At 42.9% G+C, this 23013-nt stretch overlaps 4 protein-coding genes across 6 annotated transcripts in view; 1 reads left to right on the top strand and 3 right to left on the bottom strand.

Annotated features, from left to right (window-relative positions):
- Nucleotides 1-238: 238 nt before the first annotated feature.
- LOC120795862 (interferon alpha-inducible protein 27-like protein 2A) lies at nucleotides 239-1759 on the bottom strand. The gene is made up of 4 exons (XM_040138089.1): nucleotides 1502-1759; nucleotides 1318-1341; nucleotides 976-1146; nucleotides 239-539 (listed from the first exon to the last, which is right to left on the bottom strand). The coding sequence occupies exons 1-4, from the start codon at nucleotides 1644-1646 to the stop codon at nucleotides 454-456; spliced, it is 426 nt and encodes a 141-aa protein (XP_039994023.1). The 5' UTR covers nucleotides 1647-1759; the 3' UTR covers nucleotides 239-453.
- A 3956-nt stretch (nucleotides 1760-5715) lies between these two features.
- On the bottom strand, nucleotides 5716-7897 carry LOC120795450 (taperin-like). Its single transcript, XM_040137392.1, has 5 exons — nucleotides 7735-7897; nucleotides 7030-7053; nucleotides 6785-6952; nucleotides 5994-6023; nucleotides 5716-5789 (listed from the first exon to the last, which is right to left on the bottom strand). Exons 1-5 carry the CDS (start codon nucleotides 7742-7744, stop codon nucleotides 5716-5718), a joined length of 306 nt encoding a protein of 101 aa, XP_039993326.1. The 5' UTR covers nucleotides 7745-7897.
- A 1539-nt stretch (nucleotides 7898-9436) lies between these two features.
- Nucleotides 9437-14159, top strand: LOC120794952 (galectin-8-like). Its single transcript, XM_040136362.1, has 8 exons — nucleotides 9437-9622; nucleotides 9864-9952; nucleotides 10805-11015; nucleotides 11147-11266; nucleotides 11387-11413; nucleotides 12686-12774; nucleotides 12953-13118; nucleotides 13283-14159. Exons 1-8 carry the CDS (start codon nucleotides 9584-9586, stop codon nucleotides 13430-13432), a joined length of 891 nt encoding a protein of 296 aa, XP_039992296.1. The 5' UTR covers nucleotides 9437-9583; the 3' UTR covers nucleotides 13433-14159.
- Nucleotides 14160-14943: 784 nt separating this feature from the next.
- LOC120795326 (palmitoyltransferase ZDHHC14-like) overlaps nucleotides 14944-23013 on the bottom strand; it is a 45884-nt gene continuing 37814 nt past the window's right edge. For 2 of the 3 annotated variants that reach the window (XM_040137160.1, XM_040137161.1), the window contains exons 9-10: nucleotides 21998-22103; nucleotides 14944-16247 (exon numbers count right to left, since the gene is read on the bottom strand). In XM_040137160.1, coding sequence (XP_039993094.1) covers nucleotides 15780-16247; nucleotides 21998-22103 — 574 coding nt within the window. In that variant the 3' untranslated portion in view covers nucleotides 14944-15779. The remainder of the gene's footprint in view (nucleotides 16248-21997; nucleotides 22104-23013) is intronic. The other variant, XM_040137163.1, reaches the window with a different exon arrangement.

The raw sequence follows: 23013 nt of genomic DNA, 5'->3' as shown, positions 1-23013 counted from the left end.
CAAACGTTCATCTTTACCAAGTCACTGAAGAAAATCATGTTTTGGCCCTGCAGGTTGTAGTAGCTCTAATAAATATTAATGTAAATGTACGCAAGTGCTAAAGAACAACATCACTGTAGGGATTTATGCTTATAAGTTGTAAGTGTTCTGATAGACCTGAGGGTTAAACCCCCACGTCGACACTGGTTTTAGTAAGGTCAGATGTTTACTTAACCTAAAAAGGACAATGGACCACTTAACCCTTTCAAATGCATTTTATTTAGGTTGTACTTGTTTTCTGAAAGTTGTACACTTCATTAATGTGACACCATCTCTAACTTCAGGGAACCGCACACAAGCAAACGTCTCAGCTGTCTCAGAAAACAAACGTGCTGCTCCATCAACTCCTTCATCGAGGTAACAGGATTTACAATTGTTCCCGTTTGAGTAAATACATGTGTCCTTAAGGGATTTTCAGCGGATGAGGTTAGCCAGCCATCCCACTGCCGCTCCAGCGCCGGCCGCAGCCGCGGTGGCAGCCCCCGACAGACCAGCTGCACCTAAAGTGAGATTACACATTTTTGATGATTGCCAACAGAACATGAGTGGGTCTTTCTTCAAGTTTCTCAGGGGATTTTTTTTTTTTTAGCTCAGCTGCTCAAGCCACACAGCAGCTGAGACAGCCCACTCTCAAGCCAACAGAGTGAATCAAACAGCAGCTCTATTGTCATCCCTCAGCAGACGTACCATTAAATTGTACCTTAAGACTTCATTATGTTAAAGACTGCACTAATTATCCACATAAGCTTATGAATCTCTATTTTGACAATGTTTTTTCAGTTCCAGGTTTGCTAAACACTTGTATGGGATTTTATGTTAATGTTGCTGCACTTCAGAAAGACATAGTTACACAACACATGGTTCACCCTTTGATTATTGTTCCAACAATAATAATCTCAACATTAATATACAACATCTTAAACCCTCTTAAAATACCTGCTGACTGCAAAACAGCCACCAGACTTCCTGCTGCCACTCCACCTCCGTTAGCAATTGCAGCAGCCGACATCATTTTAGCAGCAATGGAGCCCGCTGCTATTCCAGCCGAGGTGAAACCTGCGGCCCCCAGGGCGACAGGAGCCAGGATCACGGCTCCTGCTGCACACGCTGCATGCGGAGAAGAGCACAGCAGAGATGGGTCGTGCGTGATCCCAAATACATAAATCCATACAATTAAAAAAAATAAATAGAAAATGCTAGACAGTCCACTGACTTTTCCACAGTCAAGGTTTTTAAACTCAGCTGAAAGAGTGAACACAGTCTCTCTTAATGTCCTACCTGCTCCTGCTACGGCGGCTGTCACTGAAACACGAGAGAGGAACAATAGTCAACATCTAATTACTGCTCAGCTGGTGTCGTGCGAGACTTTTATGGAGGTGGCTGTAGATAGCGACTTGAAACGTGTTACATACAAGTGTGCGTTTTTTTTTTTAAGCATCGTCAGAGGAGCGGCGGTACTCACCGGGATCCATGTCTCTCTCTGTTGTGACGAGCCTTGTGCCGGGCCGAGCTTGGTCCCCTACGGGAGGTTTTATTTCTCGAGAAACGAAACTACTGTGTGTGAGTTTTCCTTTTCCTTTCTTGCGCTTCAGTCGTGGGGGTTGCATGGACGAAGTGACTCTCTGGCGCCCTCTTTTGCTCAGACAGCGACATAGTTTCGTTTCGTGTGAGCAAACTCACACACAGTAGTTTCGTTTCTCGTCACAACAGAGAGAGACATGGGCCCCGGTGAGTACCTCCGCTCCTCTGACGATGCTTAAAAAAAAACGCACACTTGTATGTAACACGTTTCAAGTCGCTATCTACAGCCACCTCCATAAAAGTCTCGCACGACACCAGCTGAGCAGTAATTAGATGTTGACTATTGTTCCTCTCAGCCGTGGTCCTGGCTCCTGTCGCCCTGGGGGCCGCAGGTTTCACCTCGGCTGGAATAGCAGCGGGCTCCTACGCTGCCACCATGATGTCGTCGGCTGCAGTAGCTAACGGAGGTGGGGTGGCGGCAGGAAGTCTGGTGGCTGTTTTGCAGTCAGCAGGTAAACAACTTAAATAGATCAATAGAGTCTTTAGGTACAAGAACGATCCTGCTGTGGGCTATGTACTGTGACGACAGTAGCGCCGCTATTTCCTCCAGCTCCTTCGCTTAGAGACAAGGAGCTCTCAGTTTCTCTGTGGCGCGATGACTGGACAAAATGTCTTGATCTTCGATTGTGTGTTACCCGGCTTTAGGTGCGGCCGGTCTGTCGGGGGCTGCCACCGCGGCTGCGGCCGGCGCTGGAGCGGCAGTGGGATGGCTGGCTAACCTCATCCGCTGAAAATCCCTTAAGGACACATGTATTTACTCAAACGGGAACAATTGTAAATCCTGTTACCTCGATGAAGGAGTTGATGGAGCAGCACGTTTGTTTTCTGAGACAGCTGAGACGTTTGCTTGTGTGCGGTTCCCTGAAGTTAGAGATGGTGTCACATTAATGAAGTGTACAACTTTCAGAAAACAAGTACAACCTAAATAAAATGCATTTGAAAGGGTTAAGTGGTCCATTGTCCTTTTTAGGTTAAGTAAACATCTGACCTTACTAAAACCAGTGTCGACGTGGGGGTTTAACCCTCAGGTCTATCAGAACACTTACAACTTATAAGCATAAATCCCTACAGTGATGTTGTTCTTTAGCACTTGCGTACATTTACATTAATATTTATTAGAGCTACTACAACCTGCAGGGCCAAAACATGATTTTCTTCAGTGACTTGGTAAAGATGAACGTTTGTCCTTACTGCAGGTGTGAAGGAGCAGTCACTAACTACAGCGTTTCTCTGTTTTGTTCCTGTCATCGTCAGTAAAAGTGTTAAAGGTAGGTTCATTTTGGATCAGCTGAAAGACATGACTCTGACAGACTCAGTTAAAAACTGCTTTCTACTCTTGTCATATTTGCTGTACAGCAAGTGCAAATGCGATTATACCAATGGATTCAGCTGGTCCCTCGTGGACAAATCAGAGCAGTTCTCTCCAGACATTTTGGCAACTTAGCCCCGTGGGGTTTCCTTAGATAAGGCGTGAGGCACGCACGTCTGCTGATTTCTAGTGAGTGTGGCACCGGTAACTGTTTCGACGGAGGATGCGCCATGATCACGTACTGGTTTTGTAATCTCCAGTGCCAGTGAGCAAGTAGACTTACAGCACTGAGCGCTGAAGGTGTTGTGACCAAAAGCTTTAACACCCATCAGCCGCCCAAACTTCTTTAATCTTCCTTTTCACTTTGCTGCTGTGAATGACAGTCATGGTGCTTTTGCTGCCATGGTGTTGATCATAAATCACTAGTGCATAATAGATTTCTATGACCATGATAAAGAGTGCTGTGGCAGGCCATCTAAATGTTGGGAAAGCTAGCGGTGGCCACATCACACAGGTTGAGCCGGCCGCCCTGGGGAAGTTCATGGTCCCCAGAGGATTAATCCTACTGACTTTGGTGATCCCCCGGTTTTTTATTCAGCGCCACCACGAGGCTGACATTTTTGTTTTTAAGTTCACAAACATTGTATGGTTCACAAAAAGACAGGACTCAAGTGCACAACTCAGAGACGCAGTGTAAAAGTTCAAACTGGTCACCTTCGTTGAACAGATAATCCAGGCAAAGCAGGTAAGGGGGGGAACGGAGACGGGCGAAGTAAGCAGGCAGGCAGAGGTCGACAAGCAGGAAGGATAAACATCAGGCAATGAGGACCAATGAGGGTCCAGAAACAGGCAGGACACAATAAGGAAATGAAAATGTACTATTTACTCATTGGACCTTTATTTATCCAGGGATGTCCAATGACATCTCTATGGTACGGGGGGCAGTGCCCTGTGTTCACAGGTCAATAAAAGCCAAAACAAAAATCAAACATTTAAACAAACCTTAAACCTAATGGTGGACTAAAATATCATCATTATATTGAACCTCACTGTTACCTTTTTACCTCAACAGTTTTTAGTTGAACCATCAGGCCCAGACTGCTCCTTCTCTACTACGAAAAAAACCCTGCTTTATTTGTTGTTTCCTGGCTGGAGACGGACGTCAATTAAGATAAAAGCTTTGGTTGCAAAGTCTAAAATGACTTCAGGATATCTGCAGAGCTCACCTTGAATCCATGACACTACAATCTCCAAATCAACCAGAAATCTTGGTGTTGTTATGGACTCTGACTTACTCACTTTTAATGCTTCCTCCAGCCATTATTATTAGCAGCACACTTTAATCAATATGAAGGAATGTTATTTTAAAAGAAACACTTGAGAAGATGAAGATGAGACTCAAGTGAGCTCAAGGAAAGTTTTTTTCATATGATATATAAACATGCACGGACAGGTTTTCATTCCGTTCTTCACAATAGTATGAAGAAAACCTTGTTTAACTTTACTCATTTAAAAAAAAAAAAGAAAAGTTGATGCTCCTTTAATTAAAAAAAAAAAAAGGACTAGTAAATGTCATACATTTGAGTTTTACTTAAGATTTCTTAATTATTGAATGTTGGGAAATTTGATCATCACAATTTTCCTTAGCTACATATAATTGTGTCAAAACGGAGCCTAATAACAAACCCTGAAAAATGAACTTTCTGCATCTGTAAAATGAAGGTGTGGCACACTGAAATAAAATGTTATTTCCTGAAGAACCTGGGTAGAATAATTCCAACCACTTGAACACCAGACATTTGACAAATCTGCCACATTTATTTTTATGATTGCTTGACATTTGTGAAACTCTTATTCTGTCTTGGTTTGTATATTTTTGACTGTTATGCACCAAAACATCAAGGCAAATGCCTTGTGCATGAAAAACCTACTTGGAAATAAACCTGTTTCTGATTTTCAGATTGTTACTGACTGGTTAGGAAGTTGCATACATTTATAGCTCACTCTCAATGATTGATTCAGTCACTTATTCACTTACTGACTTCCTTTCTGGATGACAATATGGAAATATTTACAGACAACAACAATGAACCAGGATCTTGCACAGATTAAATGGATTTATTCCACATTTCGATTGTCTGATATTATGAGAGAGCTGTTTAGTAAGTGAGCGATTGAATGTCACGACTGGCTCCTTCATTTGGCCAAACAAAAAAATAAAATAAAATAAAAAAACAAAACAAAAAAACAAACAAACATTTTACTCTTTTTTCTCCATTGATTTTCGGCCGAGGAGGCCCGCCAGCCAACCCAGTGTTCCTCCAGCGCCGGCCACAGCCGCAGTGGCAGTCCCTGACAGACCAGCTGCACCTAAAGTGAGATTACACATTTTTGATGATTGCCAACAGAACATGAGTGGGTCTTTCTTCAAGTTTCTTTTTTTTTGGCTCAGCTGCCACAGCAGCTGAGACAGCCCACTCTCAAGCCAACAGAGTGAATCAAACAGCAGCTCTATTGTCATCCTCAGCAAAGACTTCATTATGTTAAAGACTGCACTAATTATCCACATAAGCTTATGAATCTCTATTTTGACAATGTTTTTTCAGTTCCAGGTTTGCTAAACACTTGTATGGGATTTTATGTTAATGTTGCTGCACTTCAGAAAGACATAGTTACACAACACATGGTTCACCCTTTGATTATTGTTCCAACAATAATAATCTCAACATTAATATACAACATCTTAAAAAACAGCCACCAGACTTCCTGCTGCCACTCCACCTCCGTTAGCAATTGCAGCTTCCAGCCGAGGTGAAACCTACGGCCCCCAGGGTGACAGGAGCCAGGATCACAGCTCCTGCTGCACATGGACAACACCACAACAGAGGACACTTTGTTTCTGATGACAGTACGCTGATTCATTGTATTGTGCACAATACCGATTTAGCATGTAGGCTAAATGGCTTTTTCAGACTAAAGCGTGTTTTACAAAAAAAAAAAGAAAAAGAAATCTTCGAATAAGTAAAAACGCGTAAGGGCATAGAAAGGTTTTCCAAAGTCTTACCTGATCCTACTACAATGCTGGCAACTGTCCCTGAAACATAAGATGACAACCCAAATTAACATTCACAGCTCATCTGGCTGAATAAAAGACATCTGCTATGGTTGCGATCATCATTAAATTTTTATTCACAAAAAACACAAGTATCAGTACTTTCAAAGAAATCTATCTGTTTGGTATAATGAAACTGTTAATGACACAAGGGCCCATGTTTTTTATTTTTTTCCCTGGTCTGATGAGCCTGAAACTGGACTGAGCCAAAGGTGTTATAAAAGGGAGGAGGACAAACCACTTCAAGAATCCTCAACAGAAAGCTTGCAACGCCAAAAATGGCCGGTTGGATGACACACATCCCGTCCCCCTCAGCCTCATTCTAAAATCGTTAAAATTAACCCCCCCCCCCTCGATCTACACTCAGCACTCCATAATGACAAAGTGAAAACAAAACTTTAGAAATTTTTGCAAATTTATTAAAGAGGGAAAACTGAACTATCACATTAGCGTACTCAAGGTACTTAATGATACTTAGCCCATGGACCTTGTGTTGTTGTAGTTGTATTTTGTGCTGTTTGTCCTTCTGTGAACTAAATGTAAATGCAATTACCTTTCATTAGGGAAAAAAAAAAAAGTTGCTGTCGTGATTCTATACATGCAGTTTTTATTTCCCGGTGACCACTGAGAGTCATTTAGATAGGGGCCTATCTAAAGGTTTGGGTATAAACATATATACCGTACGTCTATGGAAATAACTGCCATTGGCATTGCCAAGATGGCTGCTGAGTAGCGGGACTTGCCTATACTGACGTTAGTTGAGCTTCTGGGAGATGAAACATCTTTTTCTTTTACTACTTCTTTTTTTCCTCCTCCTCCTTCTTCTTCCACTTCTTCTTCATCCTCCTCCTCCTCCTCTTCTTGCAGTTCTATTTCCTCTTCTTCTTTCCATTTTATGGCAGGTGGCTTCTCTACATTAAAGTATGTTCAAAACCATTTGAGAAAGTAAACACAAGTGATCCCATAAAAAGTTTTTCCCAAGTCTTACCTGCTCCTGGCACAAAGGTGATAGCTGTCCCAGAGAAACACAAGATGAAAACCGAAACTAACATTCACAGCTCCAATCAAAGACATTCGCTATGGTTAGTATCATTATTACATCTTTGTTTTTTTTTTATGACGAAAACATTACCGAAAGTATCAGCACTTTCAAAGGGATGTGTCGGTTTGGCAAATAACATCTCGGAGACCTTGTGGTTAGACAACATTAAAATGCGCGTTAACAGGTAGAAGCCTGAGAGCGTCTCATTTCGGCACGTTCACGAGCAAATACGTGGTGCGCGTTCAATCTGAAATCCTGGACGTGCCCCTGTCCCTCACCCAGGGGCTTGTTCCATTGTCGCCTATGAGGAGTGTTGGAATTTTTTTTGTTCACAACCCTAAATATGAGTCTGAGCTATGGCTCCCCTTGATGCCTGCAGTTAACTTTACCATGATGGCGCACTGTTTATCCCATTCAATTTCAGTTTCAGTTTCAACATCAATCATTCCCAAATCTGTCTATACTTGTAATGTCACCCCCCCTTAAATTTCTCTCTTCTACACCACAACTCTGGATTAAGTTTCATAAACGTTATTTCCTTTGTGAGAGCCCATTGGCCACTACCCGACCAGGCACATTAGCGCGTGAACACTTGTTGTGTTGACGGTAACCCGTAAATGTATGGTGCGTAGATTGTAAAGTGGCGCTCACCGAGGCCCATGATGCTTTTTCCAGGTGGGACGATTCCGACACAGTCTCTCCTCCGACGCAGACCTCGCACTAAGTTTCTGCTCGTGCGACGCAACCTCTTCTTATTCTTCTGTCCCTTTTTATGTCAGCCTCTCCTTTTTCTTTCTTCTTCTTCTTCTTTCAGTTTTGTGGCGGATTCTTGAACGGCGAGGCGCACTACCGCCACCCGCAGTGTTGGAGAGCGGACCGGCGTTATCTTTCTTTCAAATTATGAAGTGGACTCCATCACCCGGTGGCAAATACATTTTCTTGGACTCAGTTCTTCCCGATTGTCCCTCTTTAATCTCCACCGATTCCTCTCTTTGACAGTGCGCATATAATCCCGAGGGATGTTTGTTTATGAAGTGCGGTATTTCATGAAGTCTCCTACGTCCCCCCCTCAGCCTTGCGAAGACCTCCTCTTCTCTGGTGCTCCTTTCAGCCGTCCGCACGGGGCCCACCTCTCAGTCTGCTGCACAATCCCCGCGCTTCCTCCATCCAAACTGTGCCGCCGCCCTTTCACGATCTCTCGTTTGATACCACGACATTCCATGGCATCCACAGAAATGTTATCCAAAAATATTCCCGTTTTTAAGTCTCCACGGGGTTTGGGGTATCTCGTTGACTATGTCCGGCCCACTGTGAGATGTAAATGACTGCGATGAGATCAATGCAGAGCACGAGTCTGTGCAAAGAATAACCTTTTTAATGTGCACCCCGCCTATCCACTGTAATGCTGTTATAACTGGCCTCATCGTGGTCGTCTGTCCTCGGCCAAGGCTGCGGTGTTTCCGAAACCCCTCTGTACCTTGCCCGTCGCTCTCCCAGCGGCGGGATAAGGCACCTTTTGAGGTCGGGTGTCGGTCCTCAGGGCGCCCCCGCAGATTTGCCCGGCGGCTCGCCCTCGACTGTTTGGCTCTGAGAGGCAGCGGCATGTGGCCCCACCGCAACCCGAGGAGCGCGCAGGGGACTCGCTCCGACTCAGCGCCACAGCAACGGGGCCCCGGAGCTTGAGCCCGCACCTCCTCCAACTTCTCTCCTGAGTTTTTTTTTTTTTTTGCGCTGCTGAATCCTAACGAATACATCCGTTGTCATAGCGGCGTGGAGTGAGGGGACGAGGACACTGTCCCCCTGAGGAGTACCCGGATCTACCATACATCTCTCTGATGAGGGAGAGGGGGGGCAAGGGAAAGCTGCAAAAAAGAGAGGATGCAGGATAAAATGTCTTCACCATTAATGTTCAAATATACGAATAGCATCTAATGCAATTCTAACAATCAGGGCTCCCTTGTTTCATCTTAATATCACTGCTGTTGTTTCACTATTGAACCAGCCAGCCAGACGTTCCACAATGTCAAGTGTTTACTTTTTATTTCTAGAATAACTTTCTCTTTTCAACAATTACTGGCAGGCCTATTTCTACCAAACAGATCATACGTTGGGATATAGGTCATATATATATATATATATATATATATATATATTCACATCACTTCATCGCAGCAGCCTCGGTCACTTCTGGGGACATCAGCCTGGCAAACGGGGGCGCTTGGTTCAGTCAGTCACGTCCTCCCCGGCAACGGTTTGGCAGCGAAACCGGCGGAAAACGCCGAGCGTCGGCCTCCTTCGTCGCCCGGCGTCCGGACCGGGTCACGTGGCGGGAGCGGCGCCTGCGCGCCACGGGCGGCGTTCCGATGGAGCGAGGATGCCCAGCGGCCGCCGTCCCCGCGTAGCGCAGGAGAGCCACACACCGGTCCCGTTCCCCGCAGATACCGCACGCTCTGTTGTCTCCCGGCACGGCTGCATGTTGTAGTCTGACACAAGAAGCTCGATGTCTGTGGCAAATGCGAAACACACTGTCCTGAATCCGGTAAGAGGCTTATTATTACTATTATTATCTGCATCAGCCCGCTGATGCCATCATGCGTCCTATAATGCAGCTAAAAACTACGTGCAAGTCGCCGTGTTATCAGTGTCTGTCTGAGTGCGGCCTGCACCCTGGCGTGCTCGGTGCATAGGCGCTTGATTTCAGCTCCCTCGTTTTAGGCAGCATGTCATCAGTTGTTGTCAGTGCAGGTATCCAGTGCTTGAACGTCAGCTCTCCACCCCAGGTGATCCCATACACAGGGCCCATACCTGGAGGCCTGCACCCTGGGGAGATCATCATCATCCAGGGCACTGTGCCCCCAGATGCCGACAGGTGAGACTGAGTGAGCCCCGAGAATAAACTGGAGAGATGTGGATGTGTCTGAGTTTTGATTGGTGAACTCATAGGGTTGAATATTCTTCCCAGGAAAAACTTCAAGCTTTTGAACCACGGCACTCTCTTCGCAGGGCTTTTCTTTTCCATACCCACCCTCACAACACCTATACGCCGGCAACCTTTTCGGCTAAAAGCCACACCGTGGGTATCTAATGTGAGAAAGTACAATGTGTAGGCCTACTCTCAAATTCCTTAGGCAAAAAAATAGTTACCTTAAAATACACGAGGAAGAAATGTGTACGCCATTGAGTAAAACGAGTTTTTCAATTTTCTGTAAGTGTGGCTTTGCTTTTTAGGTGGCGAGACATTATCAGAAATGTGCAAGAACAAATTGACACCTTTGGTCCCATCCTCGAGGGGGGGGCTTTGGGAAAACCTGGTGTAGTTCTGTGGACACAGCGGAGCATCATCTGGTCACAGACGAGATGCTGTTAGGGATTATTAAACTCATTAAATTACCAAATTATCAGTTTGGTCCAAAAATATATCCCCTCAAAGATGTGGCTTTTAAAAGAATTTATAATGATGACAACTACGAGATGAGTTTGGCTTAATTTTAGCTCAGCTATGACTTATTGGAACCTTTAAGATCCTTAAATCGTGATTTCTTTATTTTTTTGTCAAACTAAAATAATTACAAATTGCCTGACAAAGTAGCAGTTAATCGGATTATGAAACCCTCACGACACACAGTAAACCTGGAACTTTTAAGGGGTCCAGGGCCCCCCCGGGGCAGCTGCCCACCCTGCCCTTCCTTTAATCCAGCCTGGGTGCGCGCCCTTTCCGCAGGTTTCAGATCGACCTGTCGAGCGGCTGCAGCACCAAGCCGCGCTCTGACGTCGCCCTCCACTTCAGCCCTCGCTTCAAAGGCTCGCCCTGTGTGGTCTGTAACTCCCTGCTGCAGGAGAGCTGGGGCAAAGAGGAGACGCTCCAGCAGCTGCCCTACAAACGCGGAGCCCCCTTCGAGACCATCATCCTGGTGCATGAAGACGTCTTCAAGGTCAGTGAATCCATGCGGTTAGGGATGAAGGCATCGGTGAGCCAGTGTTGTACTTAACGAACGAGAAGAGCACCGACCAACTTAATTAATGGCAAAAATAGGGGTTCCAGAATGTTTGTCTTCACCCGTAGGTGGCAGTAAATGGTACTCACCTGCTGGGATACAAGCACAGAATCCCACTAAACAAGGTCGACACGTTTTCTATTTCTGGGAAAGTCAGGGTGCACGCTATTGGCTACATCCCAAACTCAGTGAGTACATTCCCATCCCTTTGTGTCCTTTATATTTTCTTCACAAGCTGGTTAGGTGTGCATTTCTTTTATAAACATATCTGTTTATTCACTTCTAAATCTGGCTTCTCTCCCTCTTAGGCGATATATTCTGAGTCAGGTGACTTGGTGAGTTTTCTCTTTTGCGTCATCTGCATAAAACCCCTCTGCCTAAATGTGCCCAGTATCTTGTGATGCTGTTAATGCTGGAGAACACTTTCTAAATGATTCCTTTATCTGTGAACTGTAGGCAGTTGACTTTAGCATGCTGCGCTCAGACTTCTAAAGGACAGTGCCGGTCTACTATAACTTGTGGCTCATTCTTGTGATAACATTGCGGCCACTAAAGTAATTGCTAAGAAACGTGAGCCTTCGGGCAGTCAAGACAGGTTGTAAATAAAGTTTAGCCAGATTATCCAGACCGCTTCATTTGGAGGTAAAACCCAAAGTGAAAGTACCTGAAGTGGGACTTGGTGGCTCCTTTTAGTGATGATGCTACGTTCCCAGGTCTTACCGGATTGGGGGGGGCGGCCAAAACTATCAAAATAAGTCCAAAGTTCATGTAGAGGCAACGACAATGAGTTTGGAATAACTAGAAATGGCTTGTAGATAGCATGTTGGGCCATATCTGCGCTGTACACAAAACACCAAACCTAGAGCTGCTGAAGATGTGAACACACACACATTTACACCTACATACTATATACACATATACTTGCACTCATACACACACTCCCACACCATATGTCAATGCATACAGTCATGTACAGTGTACACACACACATAGAAACATGTTGTTTTTATCCTGAATCCGTTCAGTCAACACCTTTGTTTAGCTATTTTCACCTTAATTTAAAAGCCTAACCAGCGACGGGGGCTGCAAATTAGCTTCAGCCACATGTCCTATATACAGTACATTATACCTGTTGCATTGCTTCTCCCTATGTAACAATGTTTGCTGGTATTGCCCGTTGAATAAACTAAATGTAACAAAATAAAATCAACAAAAATATTGCCAAAATGAAGATGAAAGAAAAGTATTGTAAGTTTCAAATATAGGTTTTTAAGAGGGCTCAGGGTTAGAGCTGCAACTCTTAGTTGATTAATCAAACAGTCGATTGACAAAAAGTTAACTAAGCAACTGTTTTGGTAATTAATTGATTGATCGTTTCAGTCATTTTTTTTCCAAGCAAAAATGCCAAACATTTGTTGGTTCCATCTTCTCAAATGTGATGATTTTCTGCTTTTCTTTGTGATGTATGATGGGAGTATCTTTGGGTTTTGGACAGTTGGCTGAACAAATTAGGCATCTGAAGACGTCAGCTTGGATTGTGGGAGGTGATCTGCAAAAAATGAGAAGTAATCGTATAAAATGTGTCAGCTGTTATATTGTCATTTCAGAGCCTCCCTTACAAAGGCAGTATACTCAAAGGACTGAGCCCTGGACAGCACATCACAATCAAAGGACAGGTCAGCATGTATCCTCACAGGTAAAGTGACAAAATTCACCTCAGCATGACAATAAAAGCAATCTGTATACATGTCACTGATTTGTTTGGACTACTAGTGTAAATTCCATTTTTCTCTCTGGCAACTGCTGGGCTTCAAACAGACCAAGCACCATTTCTTTTCTAGAAGTTGTTTACCTCTTATCCACGTGTCTTCCAGTTTCACAGTAAACCTCGGCAACAGCAGGACAGAGAACATCGCCCTCCACCTGAACCCCCGCATGAAGTCGGGCGTGTTCATCAGGAACTCGTACCTGAGTGAGTCCTGGGGTCAGGAGGAGCGGGAGCTGCCCTTCTTTCCTTTCTCGTCAGGGGAGTACTTTGAGGTAGGAAGCGCCTACACGTCACTTTACTTTGAAAGGGTTTTGTTGTCAGCTGTACTGGATGTTGATGTCACTTTAAGTGTTTAATGTCACACCCTCAAACTATGCTTCTCAATATATTTGCGTAGTGAGTTATGACTTTTTTTTTTTTTTTTTAATTTGGTCAGATTCTCATCCTCTGTCAGCCCCATCAGTTCAAGCTGGCAGTGAATGGCTCACACTTGTTTGAGTTCAGGCATCGGGTCCAGGACCTGAGCAGCATCGACCAGCTGGAGATCATGGGAGACCTGGAGGTCACTGATGTTAAACTGTGGTGACTCGGGACTCTAGGCCTGCACAGAAACCAGTGTTACACACACACTTTTGTGTTCTGGTTATCAGTGCTAAATTAGCTTAGCCACAATGACCCAGACGACGGATGCTAAAAAAACATCAAAACCCCGTGCTGACTTTAGGGTTTGAATTTCAGGTCCAGTTAGTCTTAGGGCAACCACAGGTCACTGATCTTAAGCTAGTCTAGCATTGTTGGTGGCCAAGGACCATTAACAGGTCCTACCATAGACTAAATGATCCATTTTTCCAGCCCCGACTCGAGGACTGATGCATGAGAGTTAGTTGTGCCAGAGCACCAGGCTGTGAGCCACCATGACTGTTTACAGCTACAAGTTAGGTTTGCCTTGGTTCATTTCTTATACCGTCTCTAGTGCATCTCTTCTGTGATACACCATTAGTGCACTGTATAATTAAAACAGGAAATATATGTAAATGTTAATAAGCACTTAAGTACTGGCTTTGTTTAAATGTCAAGACAGCTGGCAAATACAAACAAAATGAAACTGAAGGGCTCCATTTCTTTTGGAGCAACTCATTGTACAGCTAATTTAGAGAAATTCAAAACATCTTTCATAATTACTACATAATTTGTTGTGATTTATACTTTTTTCTTTGGGAGTTGGTGTGTGAAAAAAATTTAGTGTATGGTCAATTATCGTTTTCATCTGTATTTTTTTTTTTTAAAGAAAAAATTTGACTACATGCCCAGTTCTTTTTTTTTTTTTTTAAAAATCAAGCTCATAATTCTCAGGATTCTCTAACACATGACAACATCCCCTGTACTTGACATTTAAATCAATTTATCACGTAATGGTGCAGTAGAACTCAAGCACAGTGCAGCACAGGGTCAATTTAAAAAATAACTGTCCAAATAACCTAACCAATGACATTTTGCAATGCGAAAAAATAACCCGGATATGAAAAAAAAAAGAAAAAGAAAATTTGGAATAATTCTTTTCCTATATTATGGGTATTTCTTTTTTTTTTTTGCATTGTCTGTTGTAATTGTTGTAAAATATGTATGAAAAATGTTCCTTATGAATCATAAATGATTTAATAACAAATAAATGTGTTACTATTATCATTTTTGCCTACATGGTTTTATGTTAGGTCGATCAGACACTGTATACTTTTCGGTTGAAGAATCTGAAGCCGCTACAACTTGTGGGAAGAAATGAAAAAACAAAAAAAAACCCCTGCACTTTCACCTGCAGTACTCATGCTCAACCACAAGGTGGTGGAAGGGAATTAAATGCTGACTGACTGCCTTTTACTACCCAGGCAGCTTCACCAACCACCACCTGTCAGTGAATTCGCTCTTTAAGGCAAACACAAATCACTTTAAGTAATAGTGGAAACCGAGTCCCTGTTTCTGTCTTTACATCTCTCTCCAAAGGTTAGTGCTTGAGGCCTTACCAGGACTTCTGTCAGGATGAACGGGAGACTAAATAAATGTCTGGAAAGATTCATTCAGGCCTGTTTTTTTTATCTGTCCCATTTACGTCTATTGGCCACAGGCTTTGGTCACAAGATGAACTTTAAAGGAAATGTTAGCACCACATTACTCTCACATTAGCACATACATGAATTATGCCTTCTAAACCTTAAAATTAATGAAATCATATCTGATAAAAAGTTTGTTTTATTAATATCCACAGGAAATACATAATTTGTAAGAGTTGTAATAACCATGGTTAAGTACAACATTTTTTTTTAAACATAGAAAAAGCAGGATGATATGCAACATGATGACATCAACCATTGCACTGCTGAGAATGTCCAAGAAAAAAAAAAAGGCAAAAAACACAGTTCAATCAGCAACAGGCAAATAGGCTAGAGTTTGTTTTACAAAAAAACCTGTCACTCCTGTGATCCATTCATTGACAGAAATCCAGCCTTCTGACCAGTAGAAATGTCTTCTACTGTCAAAACGTACTTTTTTTTGGCTTGAAATGGCTCGAAATGGCTCACAGACATACGCCACTTTGAAAAAGAAACTCCCCTGTCCTGTCTCCAGGAGCTGATGGATTATGCTTCTGTATGTCTGAGTTGTCATACACTCCACCACACAAGGACCCATCTCTCTCAGTTCCAGTGGAGAGGTTTGGCAAGACAATGGCTGAGGACAACTGGTTTCACTTCGGTTCAGTTATATTCCACAGTTTCTAGCAGCTGAATTTAAACCACAGCCTCTCTTTTCAGTTCTCAAGTCGGGCTGAGGAAAGAAAGGGAAACAAGTTCATGGGGAGAGCGAGGTGGTCCAAAAGTGGTACAGGAGAGTTTCAGGGGTTGGATGCACGTTTTCAGGAGGAAGGGGTATATATCCCATTGTCAGACGGAACTTAGCTTTACCAATCCTCTGACGGAGTCCTCATGTAGTGAGTCCTGGCTGGCTGGGTTGTAGAAGCCTGCCTGCATGGTTTGGCTGTGACCCAGGGGGCTGCCGCAGGGCAACATACCTGGTGGTGAGGGCACTTCCTCTGGGGTAAGAAAGTGGTGGGCCATCGGCTCTTGGAGGGGGTGGCTGTGGTTGTGTGTGTGGCTGTGTCCGTGGATTGGTAACATGTCGGTGGCCTCGTGGCAACTGAGGCTTGGGTTGGACGTTGGAGGTGTGGGCTGGCCGAGGGGGAGTGAGGTGCACGGACCAGTCAGAGTGAGGGAGGTGCGGCCGGGTAGAGAGCCTCCATTTTCAGGGGAAGCTGTCAGGATGACCGGCTCGCTGCTCTGCTGCTGGAGGAGAGGGGTGGTGGCGGCCTGCAAAACGAATTTGGTGCTCTGAATGCACTGGTCTTGGTCACACTGAGAGAAAGCAGCAGAAAGCAGAAGAAAGACCAATATGGGAGGGGAAGTGAAAGCCAGAGAGATAAATAAGGTGCCAGAGGCGAATGATGGGAAAGGAAAACAAATAAGAGAGAGAGGCAGTGTTGAAAATTAAATGGAGGAGGAAAGAAAAGACGAGACACGGGATCAAGAAAAACAGTATTTGAAAAGACAACAGAGGAGCCAGGAGAGGTATTTGGATAAGGGAGAGAAAAAGAAAGAGAAAAAGCTGTTAGTACCCCTGTTAGAATGCAGAGCCACACAGAATCTGCATCAGCTCGTGCATCTGCCCCAGTAAAAACAGCCAAAGTCAATAGACAAATTTGAAAATACAGGGCTATTAAGTCACTGCTTCATGGCCTATTGATCTCTACTGCCTTGCTTTGGAGTTGAAATCACACGTCTAAAACTGGAGCGTAGTAACTGGGTTAGGACACAAAGAGTCATCAATACCACACATTAGCTACAGGGAGTTTAGCTTTAACCCCATTAGTCCTTTATCACCACAGACCAATCATGTGCATTACAGTTCAGTTACAGATAAAAGAACACTAGTTGTGCAGAGGTGACAGGAATTACAAAGCCATATAAACGCATAGGAAAAGTACTTTGATGCCTCCCTCCATTCCACCCCACTCTCCAAGTCTGACAGACAAGAAATTTGAAGCACATAGATTTGTCCCGGGCATCTCACATTTCTGTCTCAATCTCACTGACCTAAGAAGAGCAGATAACAGATGTGATTTAAAGAGATTTTCAGCTACCAGACAGTGGAAGATATGTGATTCCAAGTATTATCAATCCTCTTATCAGCTGCATGCATCAACTGCTCTCGACATATCACCTTTGCAAGCCTGGCTTCTCTCCAGGCTGGTGAAAAGACTGATCTGAGCGAGGGTTATTGGACGACATCAGCATTGCGCTGGATATAAAATACAAATACAACGCTTTGTCCTTTTCTTCCTACTTTCTGGCCCACTCATGTTTTATAAACAGTCATAGCCAGGCTAACTGAGCACTGTCCATCTCCCACAGCGCTCGCACACGCACACACACACACACAAAACACAAACAGAACTACAAGAAACAAAATGTGCATAGACTTCTGATAAGACTAACCTTGAATAGCAAATAAAAGTGAGGCAGCACAGACGTTGTTGTAGTTGGCTTTCACACGTGGCAGTGATGACACAACAATGATAAGGAGATTTTTTCCCCCGATCAAAAATTTAATCCTATATTTACATTTCATTCTTGGCCCATACCACAACTTCTTGACTGAACAAACATGCCATAGCAAGATTAAAACACTCTAGTGGTGGCTAATAATTAATAAAAAGAAAAATGTCACATATAAAATGGCAGTGGGCCTACAAACACAACATATCTAAAGGTCTATGGAGACAGAAATACAATATTTTCTCAAAAGAACTTTTACATGCAAAAATGTCAAACATTCCTTCTTCCAGCTCTTCAATTGTAAGGATTTGATGCTTTTTTTTTATTTTGTGAATGTCTTTAGATATGGGAGTGTTGGTTGGACAAAACAAATAGTTTAAGGTGATCCTCCCCCTGGGAACTGGGAAATTGTGATTTAGCCATTTTTCACTTTTTCTAACATGTTACAGACCAAAGTAATTAACTGACAATGAAAAAAATAATTCATTGGAATCGTACTTTCCAGTCAGTTTCTGCAAGACTCTCGACTTAATTTAGATTTTCTGAATTTTTTATACCCTTCAGTTCACCAGCAAGCCACAGATATGATTTTAATTCAATAAGTGTTAGGTCATGAAGAGTCTAACCTTGTACAAACAAAATGAATGATTTCGAAAGGCTAACACCATTCATGTTCCACCTTTAAACAACTCTCAACATGAGGTGATTGAATCTAGCGACGAGTTGGGAGATTGCAGCCGTCTGTGTTATTCCTGACAACATTATCACCGTCTTCTGTGACAGAGCAGATGACTGATAAGTTGTACATTTGATTCGGTTGAACTGATCTGAGCAAGAACAACAGGAAACTACTACCTTTCTATTCATTACTTAATCTTTTATAAACTGACTAAACAAAGTCTAAATATCGATTGTGTCCAGCTCTAAAGTGGGGGGGGGGGGGACAAGCTGGGCATTCTGGGTGAGTGTAACACCATCAGTCATGCAGCAGACTGTAAGAATACCCACCGACTACTACTCACTGGACAAAGAGTGAGTACTGAAACTGAAAACGAGGCTGTGGGGTGTCAGTCCCTCATCACTCACTATGCAATTATTAGCAAGGAAATGGGGGTTGATCAAGTTGCCCTCTGTGTGTGTCTGTTTTTGCAATGTGTAAAGATAGTTTGCAGCCCACGAAAGGGAAAAGACAGAGACAGAGGAAGAGAGGAAGGAAGGGACAGAAGACCAAAGATAGAAATATTTGTACCATGAGGTTAATGGACCAGTACACCCAAATTCTAACAAAAGATATTTTCTCAATAACCTACAGATGTATCTACAGATGCAGATGTTTTTGGTTGTATTTACAACAAAAATGACTGGAATTGTTTTTGTAAACATCTGAAATGAAAGGGGACTGCAACAAACAATTATGTTTTATTACTATTAATGATGTATCTGTCAGTTATTCTTTTAGATTAATTTATTTATCTTTTAGTCTAGAAAATGTCAGAAAATAGACCCTCTAACATTCCCGGAGCCCAAGGTGACATCTTCAAATGTCATGTTTTGTCCATAACAGACCAAAACCCAGATATTCAATTTTCAGTTGTATTAAAAAAGAGACAAGCAGCAAATCATGACATTTGACAAGCTGGAACCAGACAGTGTTTGGCATTTATTCTTGATAAATTACTTGTAAAGATGAACTGACTGTTAGAATTCTTGCCTATTAAGTTTCTGATGATTGATTAATCGATTAATTGACAAATTATTTCAATACAATGTGAAAACCTGGGAAAATACAGCCCCCTAACTACTTGAATGGCAAGATACCTATAAAGGGCTAGTGTGAAAATCTATTTTTTGTAATATGGGTGAACCTTTAATTGAAGGAAACGATGACTGCTTTCAGTCAAATTTTGTCTATTTTTCCCCTTTAGTCAAACCCCGAATGGAGGTTTTGTTATCGAGGTGTAATGTGACATCACATCCCAGTTACCATGGCAACCACTCACAAGACTTCTGTATACTAGGGCGTCGCTTTAAACCACATCACCGACAAAGTACCTCACAAAGAAACAGGGCTTTCATTGCCTGAATGCAAATGCAACCTCAATGCATTTGCAAACTCATAACTTAAAAAGACAGGCTTAATGTGTGACAGACACAAGTCAACAATAAAACTAGAAGATATAAACGCGTGTTTCGTTTCCTCAGTCCTACAAATCTCCACACCATGCTTCCTCAAATGACAGATCAGGGGGGAGAGAAGGTATCAGCCTTGTGCAAAGTCCATTCTTTTCACATTCAGCTAAATCCTAACACTGACCAAATGATTAGTGGACTAGTTGGTCTTGGTAAAGGATATTTAAATATGCTTTTTCTTAGTTGCTTAAGTGCTTATCAATTTCTAGTCAAAAGGGTAAAGTGCAACTGTAAAAATCAACATATTCTCTGTCAGTTTTAGCTTAGAAATGTTAATCCATGCACTACATTATTTTATGTTACATGTCTGACTCACAGGCTATTGATATGGGCTTTCCTTTTCTTGAGTTCATGTCAGATGAATTCCAAGATATAAATAGTTGACCTACTGTACTGTAGGTCAGGTTTCCACAGTCAGTATAATCTTACATTAAAAGGGGAAAAAACAATGATAATAAAATGAAAATTGACAAAACATATGAATCAAGTACGATACATTTCTTCCAACTGTTCTGCTGTCTCTTTATCATCTCTATTTCACTTCACACACCCTCTCTGAAGAACACCAACACACTTCTGTGGTAACAGACAAAAGTGATAGGAGATTTTTACTCATCGTGGTTTGAACTGTTTCGCCAAATCAAACTATTTAACTAAAATCAAACCAGCAGGCGCTTTAAAACCTACTTGAAAATAGGCATTTCTGATGTTCTCCCTATGTGGCATGTTTTAGAATTTAACAAATGGATACCGAGCTTAGGGCTGACCATGTATTGGGGTGCAGATAAAATGGCCAGCAGCTGGCACAATAGGACAACTCTAGCTGCTAACCATGACCGCTACAGTAAACAGATGGTGGTTATTTCTGAATGTGCTAACGTAGGGGGAATGTTCCTATGGCTCTCAGCCCATTACAATTATACCACACATTCAGGACTTGAAGACGGATGAAGTTCATGTTTGACATCTCAATGAGAACGAGCAGGACGAGGTCGAGTTTGGATGAGAACAACAAGGTGACTTGTGGCACAGAGGGAGGGCGCCAGTGAAAGACATATAGTAGCTGTGTGAGAATAGGTCTTAAATCTATGTGTGAGGTAAGAAGCTAAAGTGAACAACGGAAGACTTGTTGCTTCCATTCAGGCATCAGACAGAGTACAATGTCCTTTTCACGACACCAGCCGTTCTCTCCCAGAGAGTTTAACATTGCAGAAAATATCTGTGTACAGACTGTGGTGTTCTTTCTGTTTATGAGGTTGTGAGTTTGCACAAAATGGTCTTATTCATTATATATTATCTCTCTCTGACTCCTGCTCCTTCTTTGGCCCACTGCGAGACTTGGATTATCAGTATGATGAGAAAGCGCACGCACGCACGCACGGACACACGGACACACGCACACAAAACCCTTAATCTTAGACATCCTGATGATGTGCAAACCCTGTGACAAGGGAAGCTGAAATCGGGGAGGGGGGGTCGTACAGCTCAATCTGTGAAGCCACCTCTGCACCAACACACACAGAGGATACTTCCTTGCTACTTCTGACCTAAATTACAGACAACATGGAGCAACACACGCAAAACTGAAAACATCACTGACTCGCTCATTGCCATCCAGAGCAATTTCATCACTTTTAATCTAGAGGGATGAGAAAAACTAGCGGGCTTTACTTTCCCCAAGTCTGGACAGAGTGCAGCATTTGTGATTTTGTGGTATGTTGAAAATGCAGAGAATTAAGTGACGCTGTTGGCCATGTTATCTAGTCCAATCATTAAACCAACAGCTAATGTTTACCGTTACAATCAGAAACAATCAGACACAAAATAATATAGGACAGGACGTCTGGAGATTTAATTCCTCAAACTGACATGGGGCAAAGTTCATGTGCCTCAATTTGTGGGAACTGTGTTTCTGTGTCTGGCAAATGAACAAAAGACAACAGCTAGAGATTCACTCTGTTAGACAGGCTGCTGTGAAAGATGCTTTGTATCCGTTTGTCATGCTGACGAACACCTGGTCCTGCAGGAGTAATGTTCGGGCCTGGGTGAGACTGGGTCAAAAAGTACTACAGCCTTGGAACTAAGGACCCGAGAATTTAGATGACTAAAATTGTCTCTTAAAAAGTTTGTTTTTGAGAGAACACTAGTTTGCTTTTGGGAAAAAGGAGAGCCAGATCTACCTCAGCTTCATCTATCAAGTGACCTACCCACTCCAGTGCTATAAACAGACTGAACAACACTATGAACATCTCAGATCACTCGTGACAACTCGTCACTCGTCTACATATTTACTTCAACAGAACTTATCAACCCGATACTTGCATCTTTGAGAAAAAGATAGATTCCAGTCAGTGTATTACCATGTGGCTCTGCTGAGACTGGGTGGCCCCGTACATAGTGATGCCATTGGTTGGTGGTGCCAGCTGTGGTGTGTCTGATTGGATAAAGCCCCGTCTGTCAATTAGACTAGTAAGAGAGAAACAGAAAGGCAAGAAAAGGAGAAAGGTGTTGTTTGTTAGCATTTATTCACAAATATTAGACAGCAAATGCCAACCAACTAACAGATCAACTACAGTAGAGCAATGCAACCAAACAGATTCTTTGGAGCCAGTTTCATTTGTACAGATGTAAAAATTAGTTTAGTTTGTCACTTTTACTGACTACAACAGCAAGCTAATAACTACAGCCACGTTGAATTAATGTTACTGCTGGAAAGGATTAGCATAATGCAAATGACCTTGTGTGTCAGTGATACCACACTATAAATCGTCCAGTGCAATATTGTATGTTGCATACAAGCCTCAGTACTCAAGTCTTGACCATGCAGAAGACACGGTGAGTGCACGCACCCATTCTTCTGCTCACACACACACACACACACACACACACACACATTCATGCAAACACAAACATAGAAAATGACAAGCTGGCACAGCCGATTAGACAACAACCGGCTGAACTCTAGGTATGCATTTGCACGTGTGTGGTCATGGGCCAGATATGGTGATAGTGGCTATTTATCAGCCAGATACAGGTTGCTCTGACACATATGCACGCACGCACAGGCATACACAAAGCTAGTTGAGGTGTTACACAGTACGAGCAGGGTAATCATTTAACAGAAAGTGTGTTGACAGTGAGCTCCAGAGGGACTGAGCTGGACACAGTTGGAAATGGTCTGCTAGAATCGAAGAGAAAAACTCTGAGAACCTAAAGCAGCTTGTGTTGCTGTGTAGTGAACACCAGAAAATCTACAAATGTGGTTAGGAGGAAACAAGCATAAAAACATGTAGGATGTATTAGAAAATATGAGTCAAGGTCTCAGCAGGGAAAGAAATGCAAGAGGCTTTTGCCTGTGTGTGCGTGTGTGTGTGTG

This window comes from Xiphias gladius, chromosome 10 (genome assembly GCF_016859285.1).
Source record: "Xiphias gladius isolate SHS-SW01 ecotype Sanya breed wild chromosome 10, ASM1685928v1, whole genome shotgun sequence".
In the NCBI taxonomy this organism is placed as follows: Eukaryota; Metazoa; Chordata; class Actinopteri; order Istiophoriformes; family Xiphiidae; genus Xiphias; species Xiphias gladius.
Note: the sequence above shows the minus strand (reverse complement) of the source record. Positions and strands in the feature narration are given on the sequence as shown.

Bases quoted from the DNA above. Each gene is read 5' to 3' on its own strand.
- LOC120795450 (XM_040137392.1), bottom strand. The intron at 6,953-7,029 runs GTAAGACTTGGG...ACTTTAATGTAG, and splicing joins CACCTTTGTGCCAGGAGCAG to AGAAGCCACCTGCCATAAAA. The intron at 6,024-6,784 runs GCAAGTCCCGCT...CTTATGTTTCAG, and splicing joins CTCAACTAACGTCAGTATAG to GGACAGTTGCCAGCATTGTA.
- LOC120794952 (XM_040136362.1), top strand. From the start codon at position 9,584: ATGTCTGTGGCAAATGCGAAACACACTGTCCTGAATCCG. The intron at 9,953-10,804 runs GTGAGACTGAGT...CCCTTTCCGCAG, and splicing joins GTGCCCCCAGATGCCGACAG to GTTTCAGATCGACCTGTCGA. The intron at 13,119-13,282 runs GTAGGAAGCGCC...TAATTTGGTCAG, and splicing joins CGTCAGGGGAGTACTTTGAG to ATTCTCATCCTCTGTCAGCC.
- LOC120795862 (XM_040138089.1), bottom strand. From the start codon at position 1,646: ATGCAACCCCCACGACTGAAGCGCAAGAAAGGAAAAGGAAAACTCACA. The intron at 1,342-1,501 runs GTGAGTACCGCC...CTCGTGTTTCAG, and splicing joins AGAGAGAGACATGGATCCCG to TGACAGCCGCCGTAGCAGGA. The intron at 1,147-1,317 runs GTAGGACATTAA...CTCCGCATGCAG, and splicing joins AGCCGCCGTAGCAGGAGCAG to CGTGTGCAGCAGGAGCCGTG.